The 12485-nt window shown below is 39.4% G+C and overlaps 1 protein-coding gene across 1 annotated transcript in view; it reads left to right on the top strand.

Annotated features, from left to right (window-relative positions):
- The first annotated feature begins 8708 nt into the window (after positions 1-8708).
- The window catches only part of podxl2 (podocalyxin-like 2), a 38531-nt gene continuing 34754 nt past the window's right edge, over positions 8709-12485 (top strand). Inside the window, exon 1 of the mRNA XM_059329397.1 lies at positions 8709-9077. Coding sequence (XP_059185380.1) covers positions 9047-9077 — 31 coding nt within the window. The 5' untranslated portion in view covers positions 8709-9046. The remainder of the gene's footprint in view (positions 9078-12485) is intronic.

The following is a 12485-nucleotide window of genomic DNA, read 5'->3' as shown; positions in this document are numbered from 1 at the left end:
TTAAATTTTAATAAAAACTAGGCCTGCAAGCAGGACTGAACAGGACCGAGCAGAGTGGAGCCGTCGGGGGAGGCCACGTCGGGCGCGACGATGTGTGCTCAGTCCCTATGCGTGCCAAATTGCATGTCTCCTACTACTCTGTTCGGGGTAGGAGTAAAACATGTTATTTCCTGTTGCCAGCAGGGGGCGCTATGACTGTGTGTCACTATTGACACGTGGGTGTGTTCTGGATTGGACCCTAATCACTTGTGTGAAATTTGGGACAGATTGGACAATGTATGGTGAAGTTATCCAGTCTGGTGTTAGATGGCAAACTCCATATTTTGCCGCCATGCCACGCCCACATATTGTGAAGGTCAGTAAAGGTGTTGATAAGTTGTGTTCCCCAAAGCCTTGTGATGGTACTGACCAAGTTTGAAGGCAATGGGATTAAATCTCTTGGAGGAGTTATGTAAAGTATGCAATGTGGTCATTTTATGAAAGGGGGCGTGGATAAAGCATAAGGGGCGGGGCTTTATGAAAAAAATGTTATGTAGAAGTGTTAAGGGCTGTACTCTGATGAAGCATGAGAAGTTTGGAGCAGATGGGACAAAGAATGGAAAAGTTATAACGATTTCATGTTTTATGGCGAGACGCAATATTTTGCGTCGGTAAAGATTTATTTAAAGGACTTGTTATGCTACTGACTGTTATGCTACTGACCAAGTTTGAAGGCAATTGGGTAAAATCTGTAGGAGGAGTTCGTTAAAGTATGCGGGGTGGAAATGGGGAAAATGCCATATTCGATCCAAGATGGCCGACTTCCTGTACGTTTTAGAGAATAGCTTCCCCAGACTTTTTGGTGCGTCTTCCCATGATACACGTATGTACCAAATTTCGTGTGTCTACGACAAACCAGTGTGAAATAATGACATCTAGGGGGCGCTAGTGAGTCATTTTGCCACGCCCATTCCTGCAAACACTAGAATACGTAAATTTCACGTGAGATTGACATTTATTCCAAATATGGTGAGTTTTTTAATATGATAAAGCTTCCAAATTAGCGATTCATTTTTGGGAAGGACAGACCAATAACAATAGGGGCCTTGCACCGTTAGTGCTTCGTCCCTAATGAACTTCTCCCTATCAACCACCTGTCTAGGAAGATACCACCGTCCTCTTTTCCATTCAGAGTTGCCTCTTTTGAGGACCTTTTCAACAGACATTTTTTTTGCCCTCTCGTTGATAAATGTAAGCTTGATTTGACCCCAGCTAGAACAGACTATATCGTCGTTTCTGTGGTCAAAGCTGTTTGACAACTCTCCAAAAAGCTAGGCAGTCTTGCACTACCCAATTTTAACCAATATTGCTGGGCATGTAACATTAATAAGCTTAACTATTGGCCTGACAGAGGAGCAGACACAGCCTCCTCATGAGCCCAGATAGAACTACTGTCGTCAAGGTTTTATTTACAGTCCCTCCTTAGTGCATGTCTCCCTCCCATCATCCATAATGTCTCACAGAACCCTGTCAACTCATTGAAAATTTGGATGCAATTCCGCAAACATCATGGCTTCAATAAACCTTCAACTTTACCCCGATTGTTAAAAATCATCTATTACTGACCCTGTCTGACTCGACTTTCAATATCTGGCGAAACAAGGGCCTGCTGCATGTAAAAGATCTTTACAAAGAAAACATTTTCACTGAATTTACAGAGCTCGCAGCCAGGCTCACGTTGCCACACTTTCACTTTTCCTTTTTTTTCAAGCCAGGCACAAACCACCTACCCTCACTTTCCCAACCACCCGCCCAGGTCTCTGATTGACTCTCTGCTTACCCTTGACCCCCAGAGACCCTCCATCTCTATGATTTACAACTCCATTGACTCCCTCAATCCCGACCAGTTGACACACCTGAAACAGACCTGGGAGGAGGAGATAGAAGTTTCAGTATCATACAGCCAATGGGACCAAATTCTCAAGCTAGTTCACTCGTTCTTCATGTGTGCTAGGCACAGCTTATTATAGTGTAAGGTGTATAATAAGTGTAAATGCACTATACAAACACTCACGTTGGCAAGGATTTACCCAGGCACCAGTGACAGTTGCAATAGGTGCATTCAGTCACCTGCTAATCATACAAATGTGTTGTGGTCCTGCCCAGACCTCACTGGTTTCTGGGGGCAAGTTTTTGACAAGGACCTGGGCCTTGGACCTCTGATTGCCCTTTTTTATTCTACCCCTGCAAACACCTAATCCCCCCTGGTCCAAGTGCTGCATAAGTAAGTGAGTAAGTAAGTAAGTAAGTAAGTATGTAAGTATGTAAGTATGTAAGTATGTAAGTGCAGTTTATTTACAGAGCACTAAGCAATATTGTTAGTCTGACTAACTATTACACTCAGAGTAATACAACTTTTTCTTTTGCAGGTACTTGTCGGTCATTGGATTTGTCATTAACATCGACACGTTGTTGCAGATGATTGCTGAACTGCTCCAAATTCAGCCTCAGCCATGTCGTCACCTACAGGTTCAGAAAAGATCACTTGGAGCTCCTGTTTAATTCAATCAGAGCATCGGGTAGGGTTGATGTTCTTTTAATTACAATATCTGAAAATATACTTAATGAATATCTTTTTATATGTTACTTCTTGTAAATAATGTATGTATTGTGTGCCTGTTTTCCATACAAGTTGGCTGGAATAACTATCCATCTGCACGCCAGTTCCAGGCCATCCTCCGCCATGTGATGGTTCGGTGTGGTGTCTCACCTGGTGAGACAGGCAATGTCTGTATATATCATACAAGATTGTTATCTTGGGCTGCAGCATGTGTCCTTGTCTGCAGTAGAGATGCCCTCTGCTGAAACTGCTGAAGAGCACCCATCACCATTCGCCAACATTTCGGCCGTCATGAGTGACCACAGCTATCTTTCCACTCGGTTTGGTGGTCTGGTGGAAAATGCTCTGGTCTACATAGCAGTGTTTGCAGTCCAGCAGATTCTGCGAAAGCTGTGCTGTGATGTGTGCTGTGCAAGCTTGGTCAGAGAGGCTGTGCCTTCATCATTTGATGAGAGCTACCACCTTCTAGCCCTGAAAAACAAAAGTGGCCTTGTGATTCCATCCATTGTGTTAAGACCAAAATAGATCATTTAAAATTTGTTTTATACATCAATTGTGGTATTTATGAGCTACAACAGAGCACCATTTTAGCTGTGGGGACTAATAAAGTCAAATGCTCTGGGGCTAGTTGAGCCATTTGGCCAGGGGTAAGTTGAGCCGGTGAGCGTAAGTAGTGGTTTACCCACCTTTACTTTAAAAGAGAAAGATGAAGGGTTCTTCCCAAGATGCAATGTAATTGCAAAACTCCAGAGCTCACAGAGTTGGTGGCACAGCAAGGAGGTCCCAGCAGTTTGTATTCCCCTGCAACCTCGACAGGTGTAATATTGAGTAAAAGCGGAGGTGGGAGATGGATGATCGAGGGATGGATGGGAATAGATGGAACGAGAGAAAGATGGAGGGAGGAGTTTAACGAAGATGGAGAAGAGAGGATAGATGGAGGGAGGAAGGAAAGAAGGAAGGAAGGAAGGAAGGAAGGAAGGAAGGATGATGAGAGGATGAGAGTTTCAGTTCAGATTGTTCAAATGTGTTACAAGTACATAACTGACCCAAGGAACTATGATGTTATGTTTTGTTTCTTGCAGTGCCTGGTGCAGGTAATCCTCCCTGCCAGAGTGAGGTGCTGTTTTCTTTCTTTCAGATGGGGTAGGGATACGGCTCAACTTACCCCACTCTTATGCTCAATTTACCCAATTTACCCCATACACGGGGTAAGTTGAGCCATGAGACCACTTTTCTTTGGACTTGCTATATTATCAAAACAGTTATGTTTACATTCATTCTGTTAGTTTGAAGGGATGCACAACATCCTGAGATATATGCAGATATATTAGTTAGCGACAAAACTATGATTGCTTGATGTAGTGATCCTAAATATGAAAAATGGCTCATCCTACTCCAGTCTCCCCTGTATATATTATACAATTTGTTTATATATATCGTGCATGTTTTGCCAAATATCTCTCTGTGTGTATATATACATGTCACATATCAGAATATTTTCTTACTGCTAAGCCCAGCCCACTATGAACAGTGGCGGATTTAGCAATTTGGGGGCCCAAGGCGAATTTAGCTAGGGGGCCCTTCAAATCCTTACTTTTAACAAAAAGAGTTTTATGTTATTTAATTCTGTTGACTTTTTTTGCTGTATATATTTATATTTACAGCATATATACACACACACTGTAAAAAATGTTTGTAGAAATTACAGTAAAACACTGTAAAATTGCATCTGAAATAGGTCGTAAACATTGTACATCACCCTAGTAGATACATTTAGTTACTGTAAATCAAAGAATAGTATAAAACTTTAAATTCTACAGCCATAAACTGTAGAAAAGAAAGTAAAGTTGTAAAGTTAATGGAGAAATACCATGATGAACGTGGTTAAAATCCTGCTGCTAGGTGAGCACCATGGTGACACTCACCTGACGCTGTTTACGCACTGTTGGAATGTAACTAACAGTGGTGGAATAAGTATTCAGATCTCTTACTTCAGTAAAAGTACTGATACAACACTGTGAAATTACTCCACTACAAGTAAAAGTCCAGCATTCAAAACTTACTGAGGTAAAAGTAAGAAAGTATCAACATCAAAATGTACTTAAAGTATCAAAAGTAAAAGTACTCATCATGCAGAATGGCTCCACTCAGATTGTTTTTTACATTTTACATATATTATTTGATTATTATTATTATTGATAGATTTATGTAAGCAGCGTTTCACTGTTGTCAAGATAGGGATCATTTCAACTATACATACATATAGGCTATATACACTGTAAAAACAAAAATCTGTTTAAATGATGGTAAAATACCAGCTGTGGTTGCCAGAACTTCACCGTGAAAATACAGTGAGCGTATGTAAATGTAAATATCAGCAAAAACTGTAATTTTATACTGAATAATCCCATTACTTTTAGGATAATTGTGTCATCATGGTATTTCTCCATTAACTTTACAACTTTACTTTCTTTTCTACAGTTTATGGCTGTAGAATTTAAAGTTTTATACTATTCTTTGATTTACAGTAACTAAATGTATCTACTAGGGTGATGTACAATGTTTACAACCTATTTCAGATGCAATTTTACAGTGTTTTACTGTAATTTCTACAAACATTTTTTACAGTTAGTTACTAGTTTGCAGTTTACGTTGACAGTCACTGAAAACGTTGGGCCACAACGCCGGATCATCTCCGATGATGACAACACTTTCGTGGTGGTCAACAGAATCAGGACTGCTACTCACCACCTCCTCATTGTTGACATCTCTTCTGTCAGAGCTCGAGCATGACGCGGTTACTATGGTTACCTCCTCCCCTTCTGAATTAGCCGCTGCCTCCTGCTGCTCCTCGACAACCGGCGGTGTTGTCGAAACATTAAAAAATGTTGTCAACTTCGGGAGTGTGTCATTTTTTGATTTCGCCTCCTCCCACTTCCTTCTTTTGGTGGCACCACTTGGGTAGTTTTGCTTCATTTTCCAACTGTTGATATCAATTTCACCGCTCACGTAACGTCTTCCAAACTTCCCTCCACTTCCGTCACATAACTTTGGAACTCTCGCGATCATGGCCTGGATGGAATAGTCCATTATAACACGAAATGGGAGGGGGTGTAGACGAATACTTTATTTCTTTGTATTTTAGTTTGTCTTTGTTTCCGATTTAAACATACAAATTTACATTTACATTTAAAAACGCAATGGCTGGGGATCACTGAGGGCCCCGATTCCCAGCTGAATGGAGAGTGGGCAGCTGGTCTGGGGGCCCCTGCAGTTCGGGGAAGTTGGTGGGGCCCCAGGCAGTTGCCTACCTTGCCTCTATTGTAAAACCGCGTCTGACTATGAATATTAAAATATGCCGAGCCATATGTCCTGTACCATACCTACATGTATGACGTATGCAGATAAAAAAGTGCGATAATCAGTTTAGTATTGGGCAAGTTATGCACCAATAGGTAGTAGCATTCGATGCGGTGTCTACTCTTTTTTATGTCTATGTCTACACAAAAATATTGTTATGTAGATATGTTCAGAGCTTGACTCTTATAAAGCATGAGAAGTTTGGACCAGATCGGAACAAAGTATGGCAAAGTTATAACAATCTTGTGTTTTATGCCAAAATGCCATATTTTGTCGCCATGCCACGCCCACAGTGTGACGACCTGCAAATCTTTTGATAACTTTTGATCCCAAAGGCCTTATGATGGTACTGACCAAGTTTGAAGTCGATTGTGATAAATCTCTAGTAGTAGGAGTAGTTTGTTAAAGTATGCAACATGGAAATGGCTATCCGATGGCCGACTTCCTGTTTGTTTTTGGATATGGCTTCAAAAAACTTTTTGGTAAGTCTTCCCAAGATAGATGTACCAAATTTTGTGTCTCTACGACAAACCTGTGCTAGGGGCTCAATTCTAGGGGGCACTAGGGGGCATGCCCATTTCTGAGACCAATAAAATATGTAATTTTTCACTGTGACTGAATGATGTTCCAAGTTTGGTGAGTCAAAAGAATAATAATAGACGGACCAATTTCAATACTGTCTGTGCTCGGGCCCTAACAAAATAAAACTTGGGTCTAGAATATATGTTTTAAGTTATGTTAATGTTTTTGTCAAATCACAATATGGACTTTTATTTCTTACATTTTTTCAGTGATATTTAAACTAGGGGCGGGACTCCATTAAAAAAAAAAATCTAATTAATTAGAGGCTTTGTAATTAATTAATCGATATTAATCGCATATAAATATTTGACCTGAGAACAGTGAGAAGTAATTTTTTTTCACATGGATTTTTAGTATACCATTGAATAATGACTGAATACATAAGCTTAAGCAACAAAAATATTTTTTATTTTTGTTCAAGTCCAACAGACTGCAATTTTTGCCATTTAGCATATTTAGAAATACAGTACATTTCAGAAATTCAGGTAGCCTATAGGTAGGTAGACCTTCTGTAAACTATTATACTTTGTTTTTTTTAAGTAAAACACAATCCACGCTAGCTACCACACTAGCCGCTAGCTGCTATATGTTTTGCATTGAGGTGATACTTGAGGCTCGATGTGCTGCGGTGATATGCAAATTCCTTGATCTTGCACACAACCATGCTCTTATCGACGCTTCCATCCATTGTTTTTTTGTAAAAAATGTCACATCCACAAGGCCAGCCAAAGCGGTCTCATCAGCTTCTTCGTTCATGTTCACTGTGGTTTGTTGTTGTCTGAACTCATGAACGCTAGTTGGTGCTCCAGTATAATCGGTCCGCCTGAAACTCATCCAGTGAGAAACATTCCACTGTGCAAAAATAAGTGCAATTAAAATGCATTAAAAAATGTTACACGTTAATTTTTGAGTAATTAATTAATCTTAATTAACGTGTTAAAGTCCCGGCCCTAATTTAAACACAATTTTAGATCTGTATCTTTAAATATTTTGAAGGGTAGTGTAACGGGCGTGCATTGTCTTTAATAGTTTTGTATCAGGATTAATGTACGTCCATTAACCCTTTTTAAGTTCTGCGTTGTGTTCTAGTTGTGCTGAAGGAAAGAAGGACCACAATCAGCTGCTGGTTGCTCTTTTAATGAAGGCAGGACAGTGGATCTGTACAAATCAACAGAAAAACACACAAAGCTCTGTCACATGCAGTCTTCTCCACACAGCACACAGGTCTTAAGCTCCTCCTCTCAGCTAATCTGGCGCGAACTGCATATACATGACTGACACTACTTTTTAGTATTAACAGAAAAAATACTCTCAAATAAAAATGTGAAAATTAATTATATAAATTATAAAATGCTCAATGTATTTAATAACATGAATTTCTTTTAAATGTTCAATACAACCAGTGTAAACACCATGCCAAATGAATTATAATAAACACAATGCACATACCTGTACAAATCAACAGAAAAACACACAAAGCTCTGTCACATGCAGTCTTCTCCACACAGCACACAGGCCTTAAGCTCCTGTTAACAATTGAGCATACAGAAAACCCTGTAAACTATTATGTGGAAACGTTCATGCTCGCAAAAAGTCAGTTTACAAAGTTATATTCAATTAACACATTAACTGCATGTTCACAACCTAGAACCTTACATTTATACATGTATAAAACAAGGTTTGCTTTGTCCAAAAACCGAAATAAATGTTCAAAAATAATGAGCAAAATAATACATTACCTCCTCTCAGCTAATCTGGCGCGAACTGAGAGAAGCACAGAAATGACGGCACAAAGCCTGCGACCTCTTAAAGTGAAAGTACAGGTATTACACATTGGTCTGAATACAACACTCAGGCATTAATATAGGCAATAAAACACATCTTAAACATATAAAAAACTATATTCATCAGGATTTGGTGACATTTCAAACGCAAAAGTAAATATATAATTTCAACCTGGTTACAGTAGCAATTTTTGAGCCAAATCATAATATTTTGCTAGTTTATAATGTTCATTAATTGATTCATCCCCTTTGAAATTAGGACTATTCTGGATAAGTAAAATATCAGTTTTTGTCAGTCTTTCTACACTTTGTTTTGGCGGATACGGGCTTCCATACACCAGTCAGTCCGCGGCAGAGGCGCAGTGGCGCTACAGAGAACTACAAGCAGCTGCCAGGCGGTTATATCCAGTCGGTGGTGCAGCAGATCAGATCCCGGTCTGACCGCAGCTCTGTCCGCACACAAAGCCTGTCTGTCCGTCTTTCTGTACAGACAGTCAGCCAGTGACTCAAGCACACACACACACACACACACACACACACACGCGCGCGCGTGTCACACATACACACGCACAGTCCGTCTTTCTGCACGGATACCGCAGACAGGGAGAGACATGAGCGCGGCGTTTCTTCACGGCCAACATCCAGAGAGCATCTGCAGCTGAAATCTGTGTGATTTGTCCATTCAGAGCGGAGGAGGAGGAGGAGAAGCACTGCCGCAGACATGCCGGGCCTGCTCCACATCACACTGTCTGGTAAGTCCCTTTATATATCCATCTATTTCATCTATCAGAAACACAACCCTCTGCAGAAAACACACATCAAAGAAATCTAAGGAGACATCACATAACGTCACATATGAAGAGCACCTTAGACTTGCTTTAACTCCCTTCAAGAATATTAATATGCTGCAGTTTGATTAATAGCTGTGTTATTTATTAGGGTGTGAACCAGCTGCATGAACGCAGTCTGATTGTAAACATTCAGGTTAAATTCTGCAAGGTGGGTGCACAGGCCAGCTGGAGGCGCGCAGTGCACTTAAATCAGCAGACACACACACACACACACACACACACACACACACACACACACACACACACAAATTCTAAATAAAGCCTTTAAATGATTATTGTGTGTGGGTTTAGAATTTATTATGCGATGGACCAAAAGCAGAGCTCTATATTTTGATTACTTGCAACTTTATTGGCTTGTTTTGGCTATAGAATAAAATACAATAATAACAATCCAAAAATATATAATGTCCTTAAAAAAGATATTCAAGTTAAAATGATTTGTAACAGAAAAAGCAGCAAAATCTTCTCTTGAAGCTGAAAACTTATTATTTTCCTGATAAATTGCTTAAATAATTAGTTAGTTATCAAAGTTAGTATTACAGGTACAATCTTAATCATTCTTAATTAATCAATAATTGTTTTGTATTTTAAAATGTCAGAAAATAATTTTCATACATTTTATTTTATTTAACAATCATACCATAAAAAAAAGTTATTTGAATTTTTTTTTAATCATATGTAACACAGAAAACCATCAAATCATCACACTTCAGATCCTTCAACTAGCCCAGTTTGAATTTCTAGTTTTAAAAAATGGCCCCAAAAACATGAATCAATCATCAAATTAGATGCAGATTAATTTTCTGGAGATTTACTAATGGATTAATTGTTTCATCATCATCTGCAGCAGCACAAATCTGCCCACAAATGGAAAAAAAATGTAGGTTCAGCTCTTCTGTGTGTGTGAAGCTTTGCTGATATAAACAAATGAGAGATAACAGGGTGAGGAAGGGGAGGCTGAGCTCAACGTCTCTACCCTTTTCTGTCTCTCAGTCGGGGTAAAGAGGGATTTGGGGGAGCGTCACGGCCGTTTATAAGCTGATCTGAGGGGGCTTTAAGGGCCGACACCCCTCCTGCCTAACATACTGCACTAACCACCAATTGAAAGCTCGAAACGACACGTAACATCAGATTTCATGAGCCTGAAACTGAAGTATTCTGCAGTGTTTTTTGACATTTACAACCACCATAAGACTTTTATTTTTAATTTAGCTTATGTCCATACGATGATACAACTTGAGACACTACAAATCTAACAAAAGGTAACAAATCTTAAATAACATAATGAGTCATCAAAAATTTTTAGTGCTGTTCTGGTATCCCTACATCACATTTGACTAGTTTCTGTCTATGTATGAAACATATATTCTGTGCATGATAGGTCCATGATGAGTCATCAAAAATATTTCAATATTTTATGGAACAAGAAAAGATTTAAGAAGAATGTTTTTTAAACAAAAAAAAAAAAGAGCTACTTTCACCAGCAAGCAAACTAATTTAAGACAAAGTCAATGTCTGTAAAAAGTAATGGTTATCCACGCTGAGTCCACTCACTTGGACAAAGGAGATCCTGGACATTTTTGGCATACAAATGAAGTGTATTATTGACACTTTAAGACTGATATTCAGTCTGTTTGCTAAACAGTTATTCCTCTCTCATCCCAAAGGGATGTTTGGTGTAAAGCATCAGGTTTAACATGATCCGCACTCTCAGGGTATTGACTAGGGATGTGTGTTTACAGTTGCTTACATGACAAAAACAGGTTACTAAGGAATGTGTTTCTCAATGAAACATTTATTTTCACGCTTCAAAAACCTAGGGCTCTTAAACACAAACAAGGTATAGTCTATTGTATTATGCATTGCGGGATGTGCAAGAAATATGCAAAGATGTCAAAACAGTTCAAACCCTAAAAGAATCACAACAAACAATAGTTGGCTGTCACTTTTTCACAAAGTATCAGAATCAGATCAGAATCCGAATCACCTTTATTGTCATTACACAGGGTAACAAGTACTAGTACAACGAAATTAGCCATCATCCCATACAAAACATATAAACACATACAAACAATATGACAGAGGTGAACAGGACAGGAAGACAGGGATGAAGAGAGAGAAATACAGCACAACGTGAGGAGAGGAAAGGAGAAAAAAAACAGTGAAAAAAAAAAAACCTCAGCAACATAAGCATAATTCACTTCACCAACAAGAACAGACTTATGACAAGCCACAGAGGAACTTTATTTCCTTCTAAAATAAAGTTAGAAGGAATCCAAAGTCAATATCCCATCAAATAATAGAGAGCGAGCCTAATAAAAAGACTAAGTGACTGATGTGTTCAAACATTCAAAACTCGAATCCGTCCACCTTACCCGTTCTTATTTAGGAAAATGAGCATGTCAACAAGCTCAGGGGTGATACGCGAACATAGCCTAGTAGCAGTAAGTCAAGCGGCGAAAAACACTCGCTCTGAAGGGACTGAGGTTCCCAGAATGCATAAGTACTGTTGTGTCAAATTGGCAAGCCTGGGGAACCATTCAAGTAACACCAGTCCATAGGGTGGCAATACAGGTATGGGCAAATTTCCCTCAAAGTTGTGAACTTCTGTTTTTGGTGCCAGTGTTCTAATCAGTTGAGTATTCCTCTCCGAGGAGTAGTGTCATAGCAGATGCATGATGCATGTGCCTGACTGCAGCTCCAAGTTTTGCAGTTCCCTCGTCCGTGCCTATATCATCCTGTGGTCTGTCTCAGACAGTCTGCAGGACAACTGCTTCCACTAGCATGGGTTCCTGCTAGTTCAGGGGTCAGCAACGTTTATTAACAAAAGAGCCATTGTTGTACAAGCCTTACTATGAAGATAAACCTGTCTCTAAATCAGCCTACCAACATTGCTAATAGGTCATAATGAGCATTTATTAATTTGATTTAGTCAGAATACAGCGAGCACCCAAGTACGAATGAGGCCGGAAACTGAAGAAATATCTCGGGAGATTTGGAATCAAAAGCTAGTCTAGCTAAGAAACTCAAAACTAGACTTGAAGTTGGCAAAATTTAGAGGTTAAAATGTCGGGCTGTAGACTTTGGTAAGCTATGGTGCATATTCTTGTTTCTTTTTTTTCCAGTGCTGTATAAAAGCTACATATATTTACAATTGAATAATACAAATTGCTTTGGGGCGACACCAATGATAAATGAAAATTAAAATGTAAATAAATAAAGTTTTTGTATATTTTTTTGTCAACGCCTCAGGGAGCAAGTGCAGACAGCCTGAAAAGCCACATGTGGCTCAGGAGCCACAGGTTGCCC

The sequence above is a fragment of the Centropristis striata genome, chromosome 3 (assembly GCF_030273125.1).
Source record: "Centropristis striata isolate RG_2023a ecotype Rhode Island chromosome 3, C.striata_1.0, whole genome shotgun sequence".
Lineage (NCBI taxonomy): Eukaryota > Metazoa > Chordata > Actinopteri > Perciformes > Serranidae > Centropristis > Centropristis striata.
This window is presented reverse-complemented; position numbering and strand designations above follow the sequence as displayed.